Source organism: Saccopteryx bilineata, chromosome 8 (assembly GCF_036850765.1).
Source record: "Saccopteryx bilineata isolate mSacBil1 chromosome 8, mSacBil1_pri_phased_curated, whole genome shotgun sequence".
Taxonomy (NCBI): domain Eukaryota; kingdom Metazoa; phylum Chordata; class Mammalia; order Chiroptera; family Emballonuridae; genus Saccopteryx; species Saccopteryx bilineata.
In genome coordinates, this window is record NC_089497.1 from 59121396 (window position 1) to 59142276 (window position 20881).

Genomic DNA, 20881 nt, shown 5'->3' on the forward strand with positions numbered 1-20881 from the left:
CTTCTCATATAGTGAGTTTAAATCCTGCCTGGAAGGAACTTGTGGCACAGAGACCACCTTCAGGTCTTATCTCGGGGGCCCTTCTCTTCTCTGTTTTGTCTCAGATCATCATCTGCATTGGATTTCAATCTTTGGGGTTTTTTTGGGTCAAGCAGCAACATTGGTATGAAGTGTGGCATCCACATTCAGAGTAAGTTGGTCAATCCATTTAGAAATCTGTGTAAAGTGCTTGTAACATATGTAACATAAAAATAAGTAAATTTATATGAAAGTCTTGCATGCAGTTTGATTAAACATTTAAGTAATTTAGCATGTATTTGACTTTATATCATGATAACTTCTATCTGTAGGAAGATGGTCTAGTGAGATCTTATTACCAAGATGGGATGTTGGACTAGTTTCTTAATTTGCTACTGAGCTTTGCTTTTCTTAATAAGTTGAAATTAATCTCTTGGGCTTCTTCCAAACCCAAAAATGTTGATATTTCTAACTTTTCTAATCCCAGTTTAGGAAATGACATTTTAAAACCTAAATTCTTTTTTAAAATAGTATTTGTTTATGGGTAGAGTGTTCTACAGTTCACAAATCATAACATTTTAATTAAACACATAAACTGTTCACTACAGTAATTTTGTAGATTAAAGTTTTTAGGTGTAAACATTTAGTTTGCTTGTGAGGAAGGTTATTTATCTTTAAAAGTTTTTTAAGAGGTTGCTTATAGGTACATATAAATATTGTGTATGAAAAGGAGTAAGTAGATGGGATGGTTTTCAAGAATCTTTCCAGATTTGTAGCAGATTAACATTTCCACTTGACTGCGCTCATTATAGCTGATGTTTTAGTAATGGATACTAGTTGACACTCCTGCTCACCTGGAAATAGAGATGAGAGAGCCTGTAGCTGGAGAATGTTGAGAATCTGTGCAAGTGTTTTTCTGGGCGTTTATACACATTATCTTACTCATTCCCCACAGTGCCCTTGTGAGTGAGCTACCGTATTATCCACACTGACAGGTCAGGACATGGGCTCAGAAATTAAATAATATTTCCTCAGTTATAGCTAAAAAGTGGTTGAGTTAGGGTCAAACCCAAGGTCTGTTTACTATGCTAAATTTACTCCCCAAATTTAAAAAGTGAGAGGGGCTTATTTTTTTTTATTATTATTATTTTTACAGGGACAGAGAGAGGGATAGATAGGGACAGATAGACAGGAACGCAGATGAGAAGCATCAATCAGTTTTTCATTGCGATTGCTTTCTCATATGTGCCTTGACTGCGGGCCTTCAGCAGACCGAGTAACCTCTTGCTCAAGCCAGCAACCTTGGGTCCAAGCTGGTGAGCTTTTTGCTCAAACCAGATGAGCCCGTGCTCAAGCTGGCGACCTCGGGGTCTCGAACCTGGGTTCTCTGCATCCCAGTCTGACACTCTATCCACTGCGCCACCTCCTAGTTAGGTGAGAGGGGCTTATTGATTAATGAAGTTTCTTCTAGTTTTTTTAACTGATTGGAATGTGACTAAAGCAAAAAAAAACAAAACAAAACAACCCCTAATGTTCTATCTGTTCTATATATCTTACCTTAATATTGTTGGATATTTTGATATATATCTTCTATTTATTTTATGATAGTGATTCAAGGCAATTAAAGTAGAATTGGGTTTTTTGGGGAAATTGGTAATGTGTTTAGTAATGTAAAAATTTTTTTTGTGTGTTTTAGTGCTTGTAATACAACAGGAAGCCTGTATGGGAATTTCTCACATTTGTACAATGAAACTGAAGAGGATCCACATAATATACAAAATTATGAAAATACCACAGTGTTTTTTATCTCCAGTTTTCAGTACCTCATAGTGGCAATTGCCTTTTCAAAAGGAAAACCCTTCAGGCAGCCTTGCTACAAGAATTGTAAGTTTGGCATTAATTGTGATTTCCATTCTACTTACCTTCCTTATAAATAATGTAAGAAGAGTTGGAACTGTATTTTCAAAATAAAATAGATATTTACAGATAGAATAAACCTAGTGATTTAGATGTTTACTGTCTTGTTTTATTCTTATGATAGCTGCCATCCAGAGTTCAAAGCCACCAGTTCTAAACAGTCCTAGTTTTTACATCCTGGTGATTCTGGCTCAAACTTTGATTTTTATAGCTTATTGCAGAGAGTTAGAATTAGAGGCAGGAACAGAGGTTTCCTCATTTGGAAGAGAGGGGATTATAATTTCCTTCTGGGTGGGCTGTACAGCGCAGCTGTCTGTTCATTTTTGACACTAGCACAGCCAGTGTTCACCTGGAATTCTTCAGTTCTGTCACCTATGTATCCTGCAGAGGGGCCAGTAGAATGGAGACTTGTGCCTTGGAGACTTGTGCCTTGCAGACTTATCTGTCATAGCATTATTAAAAAAAAAAAAAAATCAATTATATTTTTCCCTTTTTTAATTGAATTTATTGGGGTGACATTGGTGCTAATGAAACCATACTGGTTTCAAGTGTACAACTCTATAACACATCTGTATACGGCACGTGCCCTTGCCACCCACAGTCAGGTCTCTGCCATTCATTCCCCTTTACCATCTCCCACCTCCCCCACCCCCTTTCCTTCTGGCATTCACCACACAGTTGTCTGTGTCTAGAAGTGTTTGTTTTTGTTTTGTTTTAAAGAACTGATATTTCCTGTCTAATAAATAGAAACTATGTTACTGAGAATCATGTTAGAACCATGTTGTGGGTTCTAACATGATTCTCAGTAACATAGTTTCTATGTTTCTATGTTCATAGCCTTCCACAGAAGGCTTCTAAGAGGACATTTTTTAGTGAGTAAACTTATTATAAAGTGAACTTAATAATTAATGTTAATGAAATGTTTTTATTTTAGTTTCATGTGTTTAAATTTTAAGAAAATATTGAGCATGCCCAAGGGTAGCATTCCCATTTAATTTCAGATGGACTTTTAAACTTAATTATTGGCCAGTGGACTATTTTTAAAACATATTAATAATTGTGTTTTCATAGAAATACAGCCATAAAGCCTTTGTCTTTACTTTCAGCAGCTTGTGTACATCTGTTAGTGGATAAGCAGAAGTGCATGCTGTCATAAAACATGCCTCCCAAAAAACACAATGAGAAACAGATACCTTTTGGCTAATTTTTACATCTTGTCTTTTTGTCTGTCATTAGAGTCCCCTGATGGAATACTGTTGAGTAAAGAAAGAAAAGTAGGGAAGAAAAGAAATGACAAATTATATAAAGTAATATATAATGTAAAGTATAAATACAGAGGGAAACGAATGAGGAGAAAGCAAGGTGTTACTAGAGCTGACAGCTTTTTCCCTACAGAATAGACGGTTCATAGTTCTTTGTTAGGACCTGCTAGTTGCCATTCTTTACATCAGTATGTACAACATCTACTTAGACAGAGTGTAGTATAGTAAATCTATCTTGAGATTATTTTCAAAACATCAATCTTAGGCAGTTAAGTCATTCTCTGTAGTTTTTGGCTTTCCTCTACTAGTTTCGTTGATTCTAAATAAAACCTAATTTCGGTCTGTGGTTGCCCATTTTCAACTCTAGCTTAGCCCAGCTATATTTTCTTGTTTGACTCTACTATTATTTCAAGGACCGTGATGATATGGACTAAAATTTTGTACTCTTATTTAATTAGATATAGTTTCTTGGGGTTTTGGCCTCAGTTTTTTGCCATAGTTTCTTACTTTATCCCTATAACTGATTGCTTGTGAAATATGTACATGTCTTTTCTCAGTCTCTGAGGCATTATTACTTAACTGCCAGTCTCCTATTCTTGGCCTGTGTATCATTTTTATGTTCATCTGCCATGCTTGGGTTGATTGGAGCAGATAACTAGAGTTCCTACGTGATAAGGTAGTCTTCTAAAGACAAGTAATTGAGTAAGGAAGGGGGGAGGGGATAGGGATAAAAAGATGAAATTTGACCTGTGGTGGTGCAGTGGATAAAGCGTCGACCTGGAAATGCTGAGGTCACCGGTTCGAAACCCTGGGCTTGCCTGGTCAAGGCACATATGGGAGTTGATGCTTCCAGCTCCTCCCCCTTCTCTCTCTCTGTCTTTCCTGTCTCTCCTCTCTCTCTCTCTCTCTCTCTCTCTCTCTCTCTCTGTCTTTCCCTCTCCTCTCTAAAATGAATAAATAAAAAATAAAAATTAAAAAAAATTAAAAAGATGAAATTTGTGGAACAAAAGAGGTATATATCAACTAGAGACAAGTATTGTGGGCTTTTTTATGCTATTTTGAATCACTTACTAAAGGGAATATGAAGGAAATCCTATATGGTGCCTTACTTTGGTGTCATATTCCATCAAAAGAATCTGGTATCATTAACAATTCTGTGATGCCATAAGATGGGACATATTTTATAATAACTTGAGTTTTTACATATTACGTTGCATTTTAAGTATTTAAATCTACTCTTTCTTCTGGGATCCTCATTATATCCCTATTTTCTAGTTGAAATAATTTGACTTTGAATGACTTGCTCATGTGCACATAGCTTTGTGGCAGGATTTATTTATTTTTTTATTTTTATTTTTATTTTTTTTTACAGAGGTAGAGAGAGGGATAGATGGGGACAGACAGACAGAAACGGAGAGAGATGAGCAGCATCAATTATCAGTTTTTCGTTGCAATACCTTAGTTGTTCATTGATTGCTTTCTCATATGTGCCTTGACTGTGGGGCTACAGCTGACTGAGTAACTAACCCTTGCTCGAGCCAGTGTCCTTGGGTCCAAGCTGGTGAGCTTTGCTCAAACCGGATGAGCCCGCACTCAAGCTGGCGACCTCGGGGTCTCCAACCTGGGTCTTCCGCATCCCAGTCCAACGCTTTATTCACTGTGCCACCCCCCGGTCAGGCTGTGGCAGGATTTAAAGCAATCTAAATCTTTAACTTGAGGAACATTCTCCCCTGGCCCTTAATCTACCACCAACACAGAATTTGTTTTGATAGTGGTCTTCTGAGGAAGAATATTACTTGCACTTCGATAGGATTACTAAGAAGTTACTGACAAGGCCAGGAGAAGCCAGGGGCTGAGAGCACAGTCCACTAGAAACTCATACCTGTAAAGTGAATACCTGTTTTTCCATGCTTGGTTGAAATCCTTACTAGTCTTTTCATTTGAGCTGTTATATAAATCTGTCAGCCATCCACCTCCCCTGTCAAATTCCTTTGAATAGTGCCTCTTTTTCTCCCCTGGCTAAACAGAGGAAAGATTCAATTACGTACTTATTTTCTCCTTTGCATGGAGATTTTAGCAAAGTTGCAGAGGTGTGATCAAAGGGGGTTGCTTTAGGAGAGAGACATGAAAATTTGAGAAACAGTGTTGAGGTGGACATAAGAAGTTTCTGAGCCTGAGTAAACTTTCTTCTAGCAACATGCCAGGAACTAGATTGCAAATCTGTTTTTACTATAGTTGTGAAAATGCAATAGGATTCGAAAAACATTCAATATGGGTTGTTACTTTTTGAAACAAAACTTCTTTCTCCACATCTTTCTCTACATCTTTCTTTGGCATTTCTGTTTTCACCCATTGCTTTTTGTAAACCCTTTTCTGATTTTTTAAAAATTTTTAGTTTGTATATTTGTGTACTTCCAACTGGCATTTTCTAAATACTTTTTCTATAAAAACTGACCATAACTATTTGAATGACTATATAACTTATGTATTACAAACCTATATATGTAAACATGTTTTTATAGAACAATTAGTATTGGCCTATAATTATTAACTGACAAAAAGTTTATATTTACAAATGACTCCCACATTTAATAATAGTGTTGAGGCCCTGCTCATTTACAGTCCATTAAATAGGATATTGACTCTTTTATTCATAATAAAGGTTTCATGATAAAATTTTGGTTATATGTGGACTTAGTAAAGTTTGAATTTGGAGCTGACCTCAGGTAGGAACTTGTGAATAAATATCCAAACCAAAGAAAAGAGGCAAACATAGTTGAAGGCTGTCAATATATTTGGGAAATTTCTGAGCCTCTCTAATTGCTCATTATATAAGGGTATTCTTGTACACATGCATGCATGTATGCACACGTTAAAAAAAAGGGCCGTGAGGCCCTGGCCGGTTGGCTCAGTGGTAGAGTGTTGGCCTGGCATGTGGAAGTCCCGGGTTTGATTCCTGGCCAGGGCACACAGGAGAGGCGCCCATCTGCTTCTCCACCCCTCCCCCTCTCCTTCCTCTCTGTCTCTTGCTTCCCCTCCCGCAGCCGAGGCTCCATTGGAGCAAACATGGCCTCTGCCTCAGGCGCTAGAGTGGCTCTGGTTGCAACAGAGTGATGCCACGGATGGGCAGAGCATCGCCCCCTGGTGGGCATGCCGGGTGGATCCTGATCGGGCGCATGTGGGAGTCTGTCTTACTGCCTCCCCGTTTCCAGCTTCAGGAAAAAAAAAAAGGGGGAGAGGCCGTGAGTGGAAAGTTTAATTTTGGAGTTTGGAAAGTGATACAGAGTACTATTGCAAGGGATTTACTATTCTTAGCTATCACAGCAGGGCATGGGAGTAGCGCACATTTAAAATAATGAATCAGCTCAGTTTTTAGGTTTTAGCTAATATTTCCTGTGGAAATATTTTCACAGAAGTCAATGAAAAAGTGGGATTCACTTAAGAGAAAAATACTTCCATTCAACATAGAATGCCTCTGTTTAGGAGTATAATATACCTAATAATGGAAATAAATATTCAGCATTTTTTATAATCAATAGTAATTGTCACTGTATACATGTTTAAATGATAGTCTCATTTTGCCATATATAGCCTGGTCTCCTATTTGTGAGTTATGTATTGGCTTGCTTAATTTACAAACTAGCTATTCATCTAGGAGAAATACAGATAAATGTCCATAAAAGTCTTTGTCTTACTTTTTTAAAATGCTGGGCTTTATTATACCACATCAGTGAATCCTTTGGGCCCGAGTAATGTATCATACTCTAGGAAATAACATAGAGTTTACTTTATATACTTCATCAACCTAAATGGAAGCATTCGGTATTCAGAATCAAATTTAAGATTGACAGTATTAACAGTGTACCAGTTATTTATTATATGTCTTTATATAAAGGAACTTCCTAATTTAATTGTTTTACTTTCTTTTTCAGACCTTTTTGTTGTGTCTGTGATTATTTTGTATGTTTTCATATTATTCATCATGTTGCATCCAGTTTCCTCTATTGACCAGGTTCTTCAGGTAAGGCTTAATTTAAGCACATCAGTTATTTCTGGTTGTCTGAGGCCTGGAGGTGGTACCCTGGACAGTAACAGATTTGACACATTACAGAGGGTCCTCAGGTTATGACACAGTTTCGTCCCTACGACAATGACGTAACCCAAATTTTGGGGTAAGGTGAAATACCCTAGCCCAACACAAATGGAACCCTTGCACTTTGAGGAGTCCAAAATGGCGTAGGTGAGCATACTGGGGGACACGATCTCGCTCACTCATACACTGCATTACTGCGCGTTCTTCCTCCGCGCACAACCAAACCAGTTTACCCACGCAGTCCCTACGGATGATGCCAATAGTGTAAGCCGGAACGCTCACGTCTTATTTTTTTTTTTAAAGTTTCTGTGGGAGTGAATGTTGTAAACTCGAAACATGATATGTTGAGACTGTCGTAACCTGAGGACCCCCTGTGGTAGTACACAGCCAAATGAGACTTCTGGATGTTTGCTATGGCTTAAAATCTACCCCTTGACTCTTATGTTACTGGGGAAAGAGACCAAACTGTCTATATTTCTTTTTTCTAGGATCTTTTCTATCTGATTTTTCTAAGAACAGTTTTTAACCCAGAGATACCCTATGAAGAATAAAAAATATAATTCAAACAGCAGCTTTTATTGACTCTACTTGCTATTTAATTTTTTTCCCTGTTTTTTCAGTTTGTTTTTGGTTGAATTTCCCTTTGTCTACAAACAAATGTTTCTTGGTTTTTAGAAATAATAAAGTTTGATCCTGTTATTTGATTTGAGCCTTTCCAACCTACTTTCTGAGTAGCCTGCACACACTGCCTCTTCACTGTCCATTGAGTTCTCCATACTTTTTTCATTAAAAATTTTATGAATGATGAAATACTTATTTCATACAAAAGAATATGGGTATGTATTTAAGTTCTTAATTGTAATAGTAACAAAATAACACCCATGAATCCAGTACCAAACTTAAAAAAGGTATCATTACCAACACCAGTAAGATCTTATTATGTACCTTTGGCCAAACACCCAGAGGAAACCACTGTTCTAAGTGTTTCATTAAACACCATATAGATATGAAGTCATAAAAGATAGTTTTGCTTGCCTTTGAACTTTATGAGAATGGTATCTTACAATCTGTATTTTTCTGTGACTTGCTTTTTTCCCATCAGCACTGTTTCTTAGGTTCATCCATGCTTATGCATGTGTTTCATTTTCAGTGCTATATAGTATTCCACTGTAGGATTATACTATAATTCATTTCTCTATTCCTTGTCAATAAATAATTGGGTTGTTTATTCCCTTTTCTTATATCAACAGGGCTTTTATGAACGTTTTCTGTTCGTGTCTCCGTGTATGGGAATGAGAAATGGCAAACCAAAGAGTGGGGATGGGGTTGGTACAGCCCATTTACAAATAACAAGAGGGTAGTGCATTGCTGTAGAGAATTTAAATACAGCAGTTAAGTTCACTAGAAGTCCATCTTTTAAAATGTCCCCATGTCCTGGGAATTCTAAACAATATCAGTGATAAAATACTTGTGCTACCACCCACTCTGCGTTGCTATACCACTAGGGACAAAGGGTTCCTCTGGTTTATTTCAGTGTAAATTTGAGCATGCACTGCACTATTCAGCTTTTCCAAATGTGCCAAGTTGCTTTCTAAAATGATCATACCAGTTTATACTTTCATCAGTGAATGAGAGCCACTGCTTACTCATCATTGCCAACACTTGTCTAGTGTCTATAAAATGTTATATAATGATGGTTTTACAAATTATTTTAAATTGCTAATGGGGTTGATACTTTTTCACATGTTGACTGGTCATTTTTATTTCTTTTGTGAAGTGCCTATTCATGCTTTTTACCCATTTTTTCTATTAGGATTTTGTCTTTTTATTTTTAGGAGTTCCTAATGTATTTGGCTATCTGTGATAAATAACTTCTTCCAGTTTGTGGTTTGCCCTTTTGTTTATAATCTTTCTCTAAAACAATTTCATAATTTTACAGTAGTTAATTACAGTTTTTTTCTTTATGTTCTGTGCTTTTTGTATCTTAGTTTGGAAGATTTGTCTCTCAAGTTGATAAAGACATTTCTCTTTCATAGTCTTTAATCCATTTGGAATTAATTTTGTATATAACCTTAGAGATAGGCATCAAATTTCTGTTTTTCTCATGAATACCCATTTGTTTCAGCATTATTTATTGAATAGTCTCATCTTTTCCTTGATCCTTTAGTCATATCTCTGCCCTCCTAATTTTCCATAGAGATGACCATTGACCTGATAGGGACTCTATAGTTTCTTCTTTAGTTCTCTTTGTCTTTCTCTCTGTCAGTACCACAGTATCTAGATTACTGTGATGTTATAAGAAATCTTGATATATGGTGGGCAGGACTCCTGTCCTCACCTTATGTTATTGTTCACCTTGATTTTTTTGGCTGCTCTTGAACTTTTCCTCCTTCATATAAAATTTAAGTTTAGCTTGTCAAGTACAAGGAAAAGCCCTCTTGAAATTTTTATTAGAATTACACTGGGTTTATAAACAAATATGAGTGAGAATTGCTTTGGTCTCCCTTTCCATGAACAATATTTCCTTCTATTTTTTTTAGCTCTTCATATATCTTTTTCAATAAAGTCTGATAGCTTTATTCCTGAAGATGTTAATACAAGTTTTTGTTAGATTTATTTCTGGAGTATCACTATTTTTGTCCCTCTGATAAATATCTGTTACATTTTCTAATCCTTTTATGCTGGTGTAAACAGTACAGTTGTCTTATATATCATTTCATATCCAGCAGTGTTGTCAAAATTTATTCTAAAAATTTTTAGATTCTCTTGGATTTTCTGTTTCTAGGTAGTCATCATCTATAACTAATAACAGATGTTTTGTTTCTGACATTTCAATACTTATATCTTGTATTTCTCATGTTTATTGACCTTATTAATGTTGGTTGTAATGGTAGTGATATGCTTGTCTTGTCCCTGACTCAAAAAGGAATACTCCTCTAACATTCACCATTGGATATATTGTGGGCTGTTGGTTTCTGGTATGTACTGCCTGTGAGGTTGAGAAAGCTTCCTTGTATAGTGTTGTTGCCATAAACAGATGATTAATTTTATCTAATGCTTTTTCTACAGCTACTGAATGATCATACAGTTTTTCTCCCTAGAGAATGTGGTGAATGATAGTTAACTGACTGGTATTCAAATGATGAACTAATATTGTATTCAAGAAACCCAATTTGGTCATGATGCATTCTTTTTTATAATCTCCAGATTTGGTTTGCTATGATTTTGTTTACAAATTTTGTATCTGGTAGCATGAGTGAGATCAGACTTAATTTTCTTTTGTTGTGTGTTATTGAGAGGTTTGCCTGTCAGAGTTATATGAGCTTTTGGATTGAGTATTCCATTTCATGGACTTTGTCATAGTTTAATCCCCTTTTATTGGGTACTTAGGTTGTTTAAGTGTTTTGCTATTATAATAAGAAGTGATGTATTGCAATTCCTTGCACACTTCATTAAGGACAAGTGTATACTTAGAGGCTAAATGTGCAGAAGTGGAATTGCTCGGTCAAAGGGCATCTAGAATTATAGTTTTTACAAGTGTGGTGTTGTTGAACTTTGAAGAAGTTGACAGTTTATAACCTTACCAGCAGTGTATGAGTGTGTCTGTTTCCCCACGTTTCATTGAGGGTTAGATAAGCACTTTAAACAAAAGAAGAAAACAAAACAAAACACATTTCTTTCCTGCCACATGTGTCTTTTGCTTCACAGCCAAATTATTTCTTGAAAGAGTACTATGAAATTGAGTTCACCTCCCACATATTCACCCACTAGTCTGAATTCTGCACCTGCCAGTCTGCTGAAACTGCCCTTGACAAGGTAGTTAAGTCCAATTAATTGTTTCATTAATTTTTTCCCATTATTACTTGATTCCTCAGCAATATTTGACAAGTTAGCCATGCCATCATTCTTGAGATAGTTCCTCTAGAGTTTTGTGATGCTTTGCTTTCTTAGGATTTTTTTCTTCTTTCTTCTATATCTCCTCATTCTCATTTCCCATTGTGATTCCAAACCCTCTGCCTATCCCTTAAATGTTTTGTGTTCCTCACATTTCTGTTATTATTCCTCATCTTACTCTACATTCAGGTGATCTCATCTGTATTCATGGCTTCACCAGTAGTTGCCATATGTGTAATGAAGACTCCAGATTTTATACCCTTCACCTAGCCCTCACACTGAGCATTAGACATGTATCAGTATGTCTGTCTATTCCACTAACATACTGAGTATCATCTGCATGGTTCACCTATCAGTTCCCTCACTCAATAAGTTTTGAACTAAGCTCATCATTTTCTTCCTCAACTCTTCTTTGTCTCTGTTTCTTGGTACCATTTACCCAAGTCAGAAGTATGCATGTGTGTCCTTGTCTGTTCCTTCTCTTTTTATAGTCAGTCTGTTAATAGATTGTTTTCTTATTCTGAATTGTTTTTCTCTTTTTACTCCAATCCAATTTGTCACCTAAAAGAAAACTATTTGTTTCCTTTACTCACAACATTTCTGACACCAAATGAGTGGGTGTTGTTCCCACACCAACCAATTCTCCAACTCTCTGGAAACCAACTGGGTATCTTGCAATTCAGTTCTGTCACTGACTCCCTGAAGTTAGTGCAGACCCTACAGATGAAGGGCTCACTCCCACAAGACTATCCCACCACTTTAGACACACAGCTGTAAGTCCAAGGCTGTTACTGGTTCTCACAACCTCCTTTTCAGATTTGATAATTTGCTTTAATAGCTCATAGAACTTAGGAAAACGCTTATGTTTACTGGTTTATTGTAAAGACTATAATAAAGATACAGATGAACAACCATATGAAGAGTTACGTAGGCTGAGGTCTTCTGGAAGGGTCCTGAGCACAGGAGCTTCTGTCCCCACAGAGTTGGGAGGCACCCCCCTCCGAGCACAAAGATGTGTTCAGCAACCCAGAAGCTCTCTCCAAACCTCTAGTTTAGGGTTATTTTTAATGGAGGCTTCATCATAGGCATGAATAATGATTAACTCAGTCTCCAACTCCTCTTTCCTCCCTGGAGGATGAGGAAGTAGAACTCCAAGTTCTAAGTTTCTAAGCATGGCTTAGTCTTTCTGGTGACCAGCTCCCATCCTGAAGCAGTCCAGGAGCCCAACAAATGTAGCTTCATTAGAACAAAAAACCATTTGAGTTGGATAATGGGAAACACAGTGCAGTATGCAAATTATGTATCATAGGAATGTATACTTGAGACCAATGTCACTCCAATAAATTAAAGAACAAAAAACATTCTTGATCCCTGGAAATTCCAGGGCATTTAGAGGCTCTGTAAGATACTCCTGTCACCTTTGTCACTCAGGAAATTATAAGAGTTTTAAGAGCTAAGTGTCATGTCATGAACCAGGGACACAGACCAAATACATATTTTTTATTATAATGCCCATCACTCTTATTCAAGCTACCATTTTCTTTTGCCTGGATCACTGTATGAGTCTTCACCCCTCAAATCCTTGCTGGAGTCATAGATGTTTTTCTAAAACATTGAATCATGTCACTGCTGGCCACCTAGCACAGTATCTTAGGTACTCACTGAGTATTTGCTCTTAAAAGGATAAATACATGAGTGAGATTTTTTTTTTTTTTGGTCTTAGAAATTAATCACAGATTTTAAAGTAAAAAGACTTAGATTGTATTTCTTAAATTGATTTGTATAGTTCTATAAACTTGTCTTTATAACAGTATAGTTTTGAGTAATACTTCATTATTCTATCAGTGTCTGCCTCGTTGTTTAAAGACAGGATTTTATTTAAAAATAGGGACCTGTTTGAAATTTATGATCTAACAGGGCATAGGATATTGAATCTTAGTGATTAGGATTTGACTTGAAGCTTAGCCACTTCAATACTTTTTTAATCTTAAATTTAATCTTTAATTTACACTTTGAATTTTATCATCTAAAAAGTAGACATAATATTTACCTTGCTGTTGAGGATTGAGTAGCTATTCTGTGAGAAGGTACCTGGCATATAATAGGAATTTAATTAATTTTAAAGTCAAGATATAATGGAAATATCAACTGCATGCTTCAATTTTAACTTAAAATTTTTGTCTTACAGCTAGTATGTGTACCGTATCAGTGGCGTGTAACTATGCTCATCATCATTCTTGTCAATGCCCTTGTATCTATCATGGTGGAGGTAAGCACTTCAGATCATCAAGTGGCTGCTGCTTTGGGATTCTTGGTGATTTTAATGGTAATGGGGGAAGAGAACAGCCCACAGTTTCAGTTTTACTTTAGTTTGATTCATTTCATCTTCTGACATTTTCAGTTAACTGATAGTAGTCGTTTTAAGGGATATTACTTAGCTGTACTCCTACAGATAGGAGAAAATAAGAATGAGATAGCAAAAGTTAGTGATTGATAGAAAGGATAGACGAATGGTGCTCAGAATAGCGGGGGAAAGGTAGGAGGCACATCAATAAGGAGGAAAACCACCAAGCTGGACTGTAGTGGGCAGGGATTGGCGCTCTGGTGGCCATAAACTGGTACCTAAAAAATCAGAGTGTGTGGGTACTACTGAGTCTTGTTGGTGTACGGTAAAATATCTCATTTTAGGAAGAAAAAGGAGGGGGGATTTCTCCATTAAATGTGGTAAACATTAATAATAAGAAAGTTTATTGAGAGTATAAAATAATGACCATACCGAATTTACCCAATCTCAGCATTGATTTACTGGAACTTCTTCCTCATTGATATTTACTTTTAAGTTCCCACTAGAGGTCTTAAGTACTGATCCATTCTGCATTGTATAATTTCTCTCCTATTAGGTTTGCCTTTAGGTCCACTTCTATAGAAGGAGCTACTGAGTTCTTACTTGCTTCTTATTATAATTTTGTCTGTTCTCAGAACTATTATTATTCACTCCCACAGTAGCTATATATGAAATGGAAGGAGATAACAGTTATGATTTTTAGTTAAGGGTTTCATAGGGCATGCTTTTGAATTAAAATTAGGTAATTGTGAAATGTATACTTTAGTGATAATAGTTCTAGAATTAGAAATTATGCCTAATTTATCTTTCTAAAAGATGACTTGGTCTTTAAATTGGGGCGATAGTAGGCAGCATGGATATTATGGTACTGCTGCTGATCTTTTTAAGTTGCCCAGTGGAATATATTTTTGCTATTGTATGGACGATAGAAAGCACATCTAAGACTGTATTTTAATAGCCTTTTTCTATAGGATTAGGTCATCTTTATACTCAAATGTTTAAGATAAAATATTTTTTAAAAGATTTTAGAGAATCTTTTTATAATCCCTGGTAATTTGTTAGTTTTGCTCACTATCAAAATAATTATTTGTGTTGGGCTCTGATGAAATTATACTCATATAGATAGGTACATATAGATATAGAATTGTATATATTCAGTGGAAATAACTTGTTAAAAAAAACTTTGGATAATAAGCATTTTAATATGGGAAAGACTTGATTGTTCATATAAAAGTCATGTTTTTATGAAAAAATTAGAGATCCCTTTTTATTAAGGATTTTATGATTTATATTTGTTGTTCAAGTTGTGTTGTTCTCTGTTCTTTTGCAATATTAACTAAAATTCTCTATAAAAATCATTTTTTCACTAATGATTCAGCATTGTGTGATCCTTTTTAAATGTGCACATTAATCAAGAGTTAGTCATTTTTAATTCTTAACTCGCTGGAATATCTCTCAGAACTTCTGCCTTGACATGGTCCTTTGGAAAGTTGTGTTCAATCGAGACAAACAAGGAGAATATCGCTTCGCCACCACACAGCCGCCACAGGTTGGAAATCAGCTCTTGCTCTCAATTCTTCATGTCTCTCTAGACTTTCTGTTGTGTACTCTGCATTCTGTAAAGTGGTGTTCTGTTGTGTGTTGCCTCAATCTTTTTCTTTATGCCTGACATTTCATTTCTTACAAGAAGTCCTAGAAAATTCATGCGGACCTTTGCTATAGGCTTTTCAGGACTTCAGAAATTTCATAATTCTCTTTTCCATTACAATCCTTATCTTGTGTGTGTGTAAAGGTCTTGTCCTCAGTCAGTGATGAGAGTTAATTTTTCCATTTCTGTCTGGCTTAAATGTTATGCTTTTGGTTTTCATGAGTCCCATTAGAAGCTAAATGAGCTCTATATAAACGAAGTTATGAAATGAGAATTAAATGGATCAGAGTCCAAAGGTAAAAATTTTCAGCAATTATTTCTGATTTGTTACTGTATCCTAATTTTGAGTGGTTTTTTAGCTTTCGAAACAACATATGTCTCTAATCATTCAGGAAAATTTTCAGACAGACAGTGTGGATTTATATACAAATCATGGCTTAGGATTTTTGACTTTTTGGATCCATTACGTAGCCTTTTATTTGAAAGATATGCAAGCTCTGTGATAAAAATAGATGAGAATCAAATGAATAAAGCACATTTCCTGGTGTTAGGGTATTGATACATAGTTTTAAATAGAAAATATAAGTTAGTCTTATTTTTTAAACTGATGTCATTGAGTTACATACAGCTCTACAACTTTTTGAGTATAGAGAACTTAACAATGCAGTCTCACCCCCTCATTATCTTACCTGTTTGTTTGTGGATTGGTGATGTATTCTAAATCATCATGAGCTTTTAGACATCATGAGCCACAAGGAAGCCTGTAGAGTTCAAGAAGATCCTTAGCATTGCTGAGTTGGGTCATTCACTTATTTTTACCCCCTCCTGCCCACATGTGTTTTGTTTTGTTTGTTTTTTTTTTGCTTTTCCTTTTTTTACCTAAGTAGCAACTTCTTGAGCTTTATTTTGGTAATTCAGCAGGCTTGATGCTCGGTGTAATATTGCAAAACCCTTTTATTAAAGGTCTGGAGAATGGCATTTTTTGTTCTGATGCTTTGTGATGAATAGTGATAGTTTTGTAATGATGGGATGAGTTTGGAATGGTTCTCTTTCTCTTTCTCAAAGCAGTGGAATGCCCAGCTGTCCCTAGTACTGGGTGTGACCACTTGTATTAGGAACTCAAGTTCTTTAGCTAAATCGACTTTGTTTCTATAATTCTTTTCTTTTGCTAACCTCACTGCATCACTTCAGGGTGTTAAATTTGGGTTATATCATCAGTCCTCATAAGAGATACTCGTATTGGTAAGGCTCAGGGCAAAGAAAACATTAACATTGAGTTCCCAGCTTCTCCAGTGAGATCTCCAACTATTGATCTAAACAGGAAGTACCTGTACGTTCTGAAGAGTTATATACTGATTTAGTCAAAATTGGGTGTCATAAATCTCCTTTAGAACATTTGAATTGGAAATCCCTCTTAACTTTTCAACCAAAATTATATGGCAGAAAATTCTGTTGTTTGCTACATCTCTATTTTTTAAAAATGTGTTAATAAGTATCTGTCCTCGTTTTTAAAAGTTGTATCTGTCATGTGAAGTCCTGCCTCTCAAGTGTTTAGGGGAGAGTGAAGAGAGTGGTCTAGAGCAGGTGGCTCCAGCATGTCCTGTGTGCTTGCCAGTTCTGAGAGTCATTGAATAGACAAGGATTTTAGTCTTCAATCGCTGTTCTATGGCCATGATTAAGAAAGCATTTTTTAAATTACTGGTTTAAAAAAAAGTTTTTATAACTCTTAGCACAGATTGATACTTTCATCTTCAGACATTCATGTGTGCAATGTAGTCACCTTTCAAGAGCCAGTTAGTCATATTACTGTAAGGCTGGGGTTGTCAGTCAGGGGCACCCTTCTTCCCCCCACCCTCCCGGGAGACCTTTGGTAATACCTGGAGACATATTTGGTTGGTCACAGGTTGGGGTTGAGGGGTGTTGCTACTACATGGAGTTGGGTAGACGCAGGGATGCTGCTAAATAAACATCCTACAGCAGTACACAAGACAACCCCTTTAAAGCATTTCTGACTTCATTTTCAACATAAAGAAATAGCGTTTAGTCCATTTACCAAGGTTTTGCATCTAATGAATGGCAGCAGAGTTGGGAGTTGAAGCCAGGGTTTCGGATTTCAAGAGGATTGTTTTTCCTGCTCTGCCACTTTGCCTCACTTACTTGGGGCCATACAGATCACACAGATGTAAATTAACATAACAACCAAATGACAAAATAGAGACAAACAGTACTACTGTTTTTAATACCTACTTTTTATAGTAGACACAGTATGAGGCATTTTGTGTAAATTCTAATTGTTCCAACAAACTCAAGACGTAGGGATGTCTTTAGTTTCTCCCCGTTTTCACAGATAAAGAAACAGTGTTGCCTGACCAGATGGTGGTGCACTGGATAGAGCGTCGGATTGGGAAGCGGAGGACCCACGTTCGAGACCCCGAAGTCGCCAGCTTGAGCGCGGGCTCATCTGGTTTGAGCAAAAAGCTCACCAGTTTGGACCCAAGGTCGCTGGCTCGAGCAAGGGGTTACTCGGTGGACCGAAGGCCCACGGTCAAGGCATATATGAGAAAGCAATCAATGAACAACTAAAGTGTCGCAACGAAAAACTGATGATTGATGCTTCTCATCTCTCTCTCTGTTCCTGTCTGTCCCTATCCCTCTCTCTGACTCTCTCTCTGTCTCTGTAAAAAAAAAAAAGAAAGAAAGAAAGAAAGAAACAGTGTTAGAACTAGAATTCAAATTCAGGTTTATCTGGACCCAGATCTATGATATTTCTATACCAAAGAGCTTCTACCCTTTAAAGAACAAAATAAACTTTTAAGTATTATTTTTATTTAATTGTAGACATTTCAGACATTGTGTTATTACCTGGCCTATTCTTGAAGCTAACATAATTTAGCTACAAGAAGGATTTTTACATAATACTAATTTCCCATAATGATTGTTTTTCTTATTGATACTTAATGGCCTGAATCAAATTGAAAACAGGTTAAGTAAACCACATGCAAATAATTAAAGTGAAAACTTTTTAAAGTACTTTTTAAAAAATACTCATTTCATTGATTTTAGAGAGAAGAAGGGAGATTGAGAAGGAAAGACAGGAACATTGATCTGTTCCTGTATGTGCCCTGACCTGGGATTGAACCGGCAACCTCTGTGCTTTGGGAGGATGATCTAACCAAGTGAGCTGTCTGGCCAGGGCTAAAATTAAATCTTTTATGTAACAAAATATATTTTTTTACCCAGATGTTAATATTTTTTCTGACCAAAATTTTTTTTTGATATATTAGTGATTTTTAAGGAGTACTCTTCAAAACATGCATTGAACTTCACCCTTGGCCTACTGAATGAAAAATTTTCAGTGGAGGGTCCCATCATCTCTTTATAGCCTTACCCCTGTTTGAAAAGATCTGTGCTGCATAAGAAGCATTGGTGTCCGCCTCTGTCTGGTACACCGAGGCTGCTTGGTGGTAGATATGAACTTTAATCATTCTTGCCTGAGGATTTGTCTGTTTTCCTTTTTTTGGGCAAAGTGTTAGCTGTGGTCTTTATGCCATTTAGAATATTGAGTTTATTTTGATAGAATGCTAATTCTGATTGTCCTTATTTGTTTTATATTCAGGATTGGTAAGGAAGAAGACTTTTATGAAAACCATAGTACTATTATAACATTGCCTACAAGCATGGCTTTATATTTTACATGCTCTGCATGAAAACATTTCCTAAAAGGCACTGAGAAGATTAAACTGGCATTCAGGTTCTAGAGTGAACAGCTTGTAATGGTCTAAGAAGCAGGAGAATTTTAGCTATTAATCTTTTGAAAGTTCTTGGTGGTCTCTGCTGCTCCGTGATAGCCTCTTTCCCTTCTCTAAGGGATGCACTTGGTTATTTGTGTCCTTTTAGGAGCAAACCCGAAGCTCCAGTTGTTGTGGCTCCTGTGTTGTGTTCTCCTGCTTTAGACACTTACACCTGGATGTTTGGGGAGCCCTGGTGCTCATCCTAAGCCTGAGATGCTCCCTTCTTCACTCTTGGTGCATGGTGCCTACCTTTCTCCTCTTGCCACTTTCTCTCTCCCATGATTTATTTCTCATTCCAGCATGCCTGTAGCACCTTTTATTTTCTGTACTGTGAATTATATTGTTTGAGGATGTGTGTGGTATGTTTGTGCTTGTAAACTAACAAACCTATACTTCTCTTTTGTGTGATACTTGGGGAGGTGAGGGCACAGGAACAAAATATATGTGTAATTACAGTGGAGCAGGGTATCCCTAGTGTTTCTTGTGACTTTATTTTTTCTGAATTATAATAGGTATACCTTGCTTTAATAGGGACATGAGTGTTTTGCTTTTTTTCTTAAACATGTACCTTAATCTAAAAAAAATACTATTCAGTTGTGATTCTGTTTGCAATGAAATTAATTTTAATTGTATTGCTTGCCTCACTTTCCACAGGTAGGGAACAGTGGATTTAGACATGTGTGGATGTCTTCCATTACTCAGCCTGCTCTGTGCTGCCTTTCAACCCTGTTGACTCATTTGTTCAGACAATCCTATGTGTTTCTACGTTCCCCCCCCCCAAAGTCAACATTCACCATTAACCTTTTCTTGTGATCCTTTAACAGTGCTACATGCCATAAAATAAAAAGTGACAGCTTTCAGATTGATTAGGGAACAATGTTCTTTTCTATAATTAAATTAAAGACTTTAAATACCTGTAGGGAAAAGATCCAAATAGTGAGCCATCACCTCAGATTAAATAAGGTTTCTTGTGTATGTGTCTACACTGAAAAGGAATTATTGGTTATTTGGATCACCTGAAGAATTCTTCTGTATCTTAATGCAAAATTTTCTTGTGGGCTTTTAAGGTGATGGTAGTAACTCTCTTTTTAGCTAGATGAGTCATCTTCAAATCTATACCTCCCTTCTGAATTTTAAAGTATACGTTACTTGTGGCCACAGTTTTTGCCAATAAATTTTTGGTGGCAGTGTTTTGTTGACAAAGTAAATGGGCCTTTAAAAGCACTTAGTTATTATTTATCATGGTCTCAAGCTGCCACATGCACACACCATAGTTTTGGAGAAGGAAAGATTAGTAAAGTTCCTGGCAGTTGTCTCAATGAAATGGGAAGACCTACCAAGTCTAAATACAGAAAAGTTTAAAAGAGATTGCATTTTAAAGTATTATGCTATTCTCTATTGGCAATTTTGGAAACATGTTTTATAACATATGTTATAGCAAATCTGCCTTTCTTGATCATGAAGATACTTTGAATGTTAACATTAGCTCGTTCATCTCAGTTATGTTATGCTTCCATTTTGTGAGATTACTTCAATTGAGATTAGACCTCTTTGTAGCCTGGGTTATGTGTTGAATGCAAAATAGAACAACCTGGGATTTAAATTTTGCTTTGGAGAAGTGGCAGCCAAAATAATTAAAAATTGACTTTTTTAGAGGTGAATATAGCCATTGGTCTAGGTATGGTCATTTAGTTTTCTTTTTTCTTAATAGAGAAACATCAATTTGTTGTTCTACTTATTTATGCATTCATTAGATGATTATTATATGTGCCCTCACTGGGCATTTAACCCACAACCGTGGCATATAGGGCCAGGGTTTATTTCATTTCTTGTCTCAAGTTTCAGTTACGATAAATTCTGGGCCCTGGCTGGTTGGCTCAATGGTAGAGTGTCGGCCTGGCTGTGAATGTCCCA

At 36.4% G+C, this 20881-nt stretch overlaps 1 protein-coding gene across 5 annotated transcripts in view; it reads left to right on the forward strand.

Annotated features, from left to right (window-relative positions):
* Nucleotides 1-20881, forward strand: part of ATP13A3 (ATPase 13A3) — an 89634-nt gene that overhangs the window by 64261 nt on the left and 4492 nt on the right. For 3 of the 5 annotated variants that reach the window (XM_066241761.1, XM_066241763.1, XM_066241762.1), the window contains 5 exons: nt 13-190; nt 1715-1902; nt 7130-7218; nt 13373-13453; nt 14988-15077. In XM_066241761.1, the coding sequence (XP_066097858.1) occupies nt 13-190; nt 1715-1902; nt 7130-7218; nt 13373-13453; nt 14988-15077 (626 nt within the window). Of the gene's footprint in view, nt 1-12; nt 191-1714; nt 1903-7129; nt 7219-13372; nt 13454-14987; nt 15078-18239; nt 18318-20881 lie in introns of those variants that run through there. The other 2 variants (XM_066241765.1, XM_066241764.1) reach the window with 2 other exon arrangements.